This window comes from Mus pahari, chromosome 20, assembly GCF_900095145.1.
Source record: "Mus pahari chromosome 20, PAHARI_EIJ_v1.1, whole genome shotgun sequence".
NCBI classification, from domain to species: domain Eukaryota; kingdom Metazoa; phylum Chordata; class Mammalia; order Rodentia; family Muridae; genus Mus; species Mus pahari.
Genome location: NC_034609.1, coordinates 34,442,573 through 34,447,249, shown reverse-complemented (window position 1 = coordinate 34,447,249; position 4,677 = coordinate 34,442,573). Strand labels below are relative to the sequence as shown.

General features: G+C 49.8%; 1 protein-coding gene across 1 annotated transcript in view; it reads left to right on the top strand.

Moving 5' to 3' along the window:
- LOC110337356 (C-type lectin domain family 18 member A-like) overlaps window positions 1-3,944 on the top strand; it is a 14,309-nt gene extending 10,365 nt beyond the window's left edge. Inside the window, exons 7-11 of the mRNA XM_021220229.2 lie at window positions 732-838; window positions 1,688-1,817; window positions 2,125-2,221; window positions 3,041-3,132; window positions 3,844-3,944. Coding sequence (XP_021075888.2) covers window positions 732-838; window positions 1,688-1,817; window positions 2,125-2,221; window positions 3,041-3,132; window positions 3,844-3,944 — 527 coding nt within the window. The remainder of the gene's footprint in view (window positions 1-731; window positions 839-1,687; window positions 1,818-2,124; window positions 2,222-3,040; window positions 3,133-3,843) is intronic.
- Window positions 3,945-4,677: the final 733 nt, after the last annotated feature.

Here is a 4,677-nt window from a genome sequence, read left to right as displayed (position 1 = left end):
AGATCTATATCTTTCTTTCTTTCTTTCTTTCTTTCTTTCTTTCTTTCTTTCTTTCTTTCTTTCTTTCTTTCTTTCTTTCTTTCTTTCTTTCTTTCTGAGACAGGGTTTCTCTGTGTAGCCCCGGCTATCCTAGAACTCACTCTGTAGACCAGGCTGGCCTTGAACTCAGAAATTTGCCTGCCTCTGCCTCCCAAGTGCTGGGATTAAAGGCGTGCACCACCACTGCCTGGCCTTTCTTTTTTTTTTTTAAATTAATTTATTTATTTTTGGTTTTTTTGAGACAGGGTTTCTCTGTGTAGCCCTGGCTGTCCTGGACCTCACTCTGTAGACCAGGCTGGTCTCGTTTTGTTGTTGTTGTTGTTGTTGTTGTTTTAATGGCATTTTTTTGTGTCACATGTGCCACAGAGCAGGTGCTGATGTCAGAGGGCAGTTTGTGGAGGCTGATTCTCTCCTTCCACTATATGGTTTCCTGGGGATTGAACTCAGAACATCAGGCCCCTGGGCAGCAAGTGCTTTTACCTACTGAGCCATCTCGCCCGCCCTGGATTCCCCAGTCCCCCTCTTTGTCTCTCTTGAGAGGTCTCATGCTTGCAGATTTCCCAGCACACTATTGACTTTTGTCCACTTCCAGTTTTGAGTAGTTAGCCAGAGGCTGGGGTACCGGAGTATCGTTCAGTCAGATGGGAGAGGGTAAGGATTCTGAACTCAGGTTTTCCTGTCACTGCCGGCAGCCAAGGTGCGCTTTCCTTTCCACACCTGTGACCTGAGGATTGACGGAGACTGCTTCGTGGTGTCTCCCGAGGCAGACACCTACTATGGAGCCAAGATGAAATGTCAGGTGAGGGCTGACCCTTGCCTTCCCAGGGTCTCAAACGGGGTGGCAATGGAGTGGCTTTGGACCAAGAGATAGTTCCTTCAACTTACCCTGGCCTCAACCTCTTCCTTTGTATGAAGCAGGAGTCATAGATTCATGGTTCATACAAGCCAGGGTCCCACTTAACAGTCTGGAACAAAGCTCCACCCCACTCCTATCCTCTCCCCCCCCCGCCCCACTCCCTCCGGCCCAAAGATTTATTTATTTATTTATTATATATAAGTGCACTGTTGCTGTCTTCAGACACACCAGAAGAGGGCGTCAGATCTCATTATGGGTGGTTATGAGCCACCAGGTGGTTGCTGGGACTCAGGACCTTCTCAAGAGCAATCAGTGCTTTTAAAGGCTGAGCCATCTCTCCAGCCCCCATCTCCTATCCTAGGAGCTGTCTTGACTCAGCTCTGGCTGGTGACTGACACACTGGGATGCCAGGACAGGATGGCTAGAACATAGGCTTTTCTAAAGCCAGAAACCCAGATTTTCCTTGGTATTTCTTGACTTGCTAACATTGACAATTGATCCGAATCTGTCTAATACACTGGGTGATTGAGACAAAAGTCTTCTAAGAGCAGGAACCAGGCATGGCCTATGAGCTGCCAACTGGGCCATTGCACACACAGAGGGAAGTCTGGTGGGGAGAGGATGAGGAGGACCTCCATTCCCAGAGGCAGGAAGATGTCAAGGGTGGAGATCAAGACAGCCCGGCCCACACACATATTTGGAATCCCAGCCATGGTGGGGCAACCGAATGGTTAGAGAGTTATGGGTCTGAACTCTACAGTCTGTCCCATATAACTCAGAGTGGGGTTACAGGGAAAAGGTGGGGTGCTAGCCCAGATCGAGAGCCAGAAAGTGCAAGACATCCTCACCTTCTACCTGGGCCGCCTAGAGACCACCAACGAGGTGACTGACAGTGACTTTGAGACCAAGAATTTCTGGATTGGTGAGTGCTTGGCGGTGGAAGGTAAAGTGGGAGGAATTGGAGCCCTACCAGGCTCCAGGGAGCAGGGACCATGGCAACCCCTATCTTGCACTAACTGATAGCAAGGGTATGGAAAGGGCTTGGATCGTGGAATGGGTCAGTAGTCAAGACGGTCTCCTTCCCTGGGAATGAGGGCTGCAGGGAGGGAAGTACCACAGGGTGGGGAGAATTCTGAAAAGAGATATTTAACAACTGGGAGATCAAAAGGCAGCAGGCAGCAGGCTTCTGGACTCTCGGATAGTAGTCAGCCTTGGTTACCCTGGTCCAGGGCTCACCTACAAGGCAGCTAAGGACTCCTTCCGCTGGACTACTGGAGAACGCCAGTCCTTCACCAGTTTTGCCTTCGGGCAGCCTGACAACCAAGGGTGAGTCTGGGATGTTTACCCTCCTCTGGGTCCACTTCCCACTTGGACCTGCCTGGCTGAGCTTCAGATGCCACTGAAAAACCTTCACTCAGCCTATACAGGTCTGGATCTCACCTGGTTTTAGGTGCCAGGGAAGCCTGGACCCAGTTGATGCTGACACAGGTAAGGGAGGCACAGAAGGCACATTATACAGAAAGGGGACCCGAGAAGTCCCCGTCCATCTATGATTGCTATTTGCACTTGGTATCTGTTCCCCAGTCCCTCACCTGCCTTCTGCCTGCATCAACCCATCATTTCAAGTACCCATCCATCTGCATCCTTCATTGCATATCTCCACCAGCTAACCCACCAGCTGTTCTGTACAGAGAAGGTTCTGGTTCTGTGGCATTTCCCTGGTCTTCGAAGTCCAGGAGTGTCACAACAGGGATGGAGATCACCATCTATAGGATCTATAGGATCTACAGTAGTCTATAGGATCACCAAGGTCTCCAAATATCTCCCCCAGTACACCCCGAGTGCAGTCAGACCTAACTGGACTTCCAGCATAGATTCTCTTGGTGGCAGAAGGGTGTGGTCCTGTATATTCCTGCTGTGGCTAAGTGCCAGGCTGGAGTGGGTGGAGGGTTACAGAGATCTTCCCTGTGGAGAGCTGCAGTGTATGGGGGAACAGAATGGGTGCTGGCTCCCAGCAGCCCCTTCTGCATGTGATGCGCCAGGGCCTCACAGATGCAGGTGGGCTAGTGGGATGGAGGGTTTAAGACTCTACTCGATTCCTAACTTCATTTCTCTACCTAAGCACTCTTTATCCTGGCCTCACAGGTTTGGGAACTGTGTGGAAATGCAGGCATCTGCTGCCTTCAACTGGAACGACCAACGTTGTAAAACTCGAAACCGTTATATCTGCCAGTTTGGTGAGACCACGCTCTCAGCTCCCTTCCCCCGTTACCTCTCTCCTGATGTGTTAACAGCCTGCTCCATGCTGCTAGGATATCCAAGCTATAGGTACAGAGTGTGTCTGAGTACAAGAGTCAGACATGGTTTCCTGCTCAGGACCTTGTATTTGCAAGGTCAAGGGAATGGTGACGGCCCAGCTTTGAGTATCATGTTCGTGCAGAGAAACAAGACTGGAGCCGCAACTTTTGTTTTTTTGTTTTTTTTTCTTTCTTAAAGTCTTATTTATTTCATGTATATGAGTACACTGTAGCTGTCTTCAGACACACCAGAAAAGGGCATACGATCTCAGTACAGATGGTTGTGAGCCACCATGTGGTTGCTGGGATTTGAACTCAGGACCTCTGGAAAAGCAGTCAGTGCTCTTAACCGCTGAGCCATCTCTCCAGCCCAGGATTCCACATCTTGCTCGGGAGTTTCCCAGGGTTCTTCTGCTTCTGTCATGAAAACTATCACTTGGGGATCTGTCAGATCCCTTACTGTGTCTCAATTACCTACAGCCCAGTAAGATCTGGGGGAGGAGGCAGAAGTGGAACCTGGACCAACATCAGCTCCTGGCGTTCACCTATTAGAGTTTGGAGTTCTCCAAGAGATCACAGCTGTGATGAGTCCCGCAGAGTCCCCATCATAGAAAAACTCACTCCGTTATGTTAATTATGCTTCCTTTCCAGCTCAGAAGCACTATTCCCGGTGGGAGCCAGGGCCCCGAGCCTGGCCAATCAGCTCTCCTGCCTCTCGAGCCTGGCCAATCAGCTCTCCTTCCAGTCCCTGAATACACAAATCAGGTTGCTGGACTTCTCACCCCTGTGAAACAAGTGCCTGGCTGGGACTAAATGCCCAAAGTCCCAAGAGGTCTCAGACCTTGTACAATGCCGGACGCTGGGTAGAATAGTCGTGTAGCCCATGGGAAAACAAATAGGAAGTGGTACAGGAGCCTGGCATGGGAAGAGAAGTGCCAGCATGCTCAGCCTGCCTTTGATAGGAAAGATGGTCTTCCATGGGCTCTTAAAGCAAAAGCCAGAGCCGGGAGCCAGAAAAAGCTGTTCTGCTCCATCCAGACCAAACTCCTTTGGGCAGCTGGAGTTTTCCAGACTAATGGCCTCTAATTCCAGATTAAATGACGTTGTGAACCAGCTGGCTTTGCAATTCATTAATTTTTCCTCCTGTGTATTTTGTTTCATTTTGTATTGTTGTGCTTATTGTTTTTTAAATATTTATTGATTAATTTATTTAATGTATGTGAATACACTGTTGCTGTCTTCAGACACACCAGAAGAGGGCATCCAATCCCATTACAGATGGTTGTGAGCCATCTGTACTGGGACTTCAAGTATGTGCTGTCATGCCTAGCCAATGGGTGGCTTTTGAAGGGAGATTCAGATGATGGGGAAGATGATCCCGGAAGACCAGAAGGGCCTGGCGCTTCACTGTCAGTTTCCTGTTAGTCCTCCGTCCCTCCTCTTCCTCCTCCTCCTCCTTCTCCTCCTCCTCCTCCTCCTCCTCCT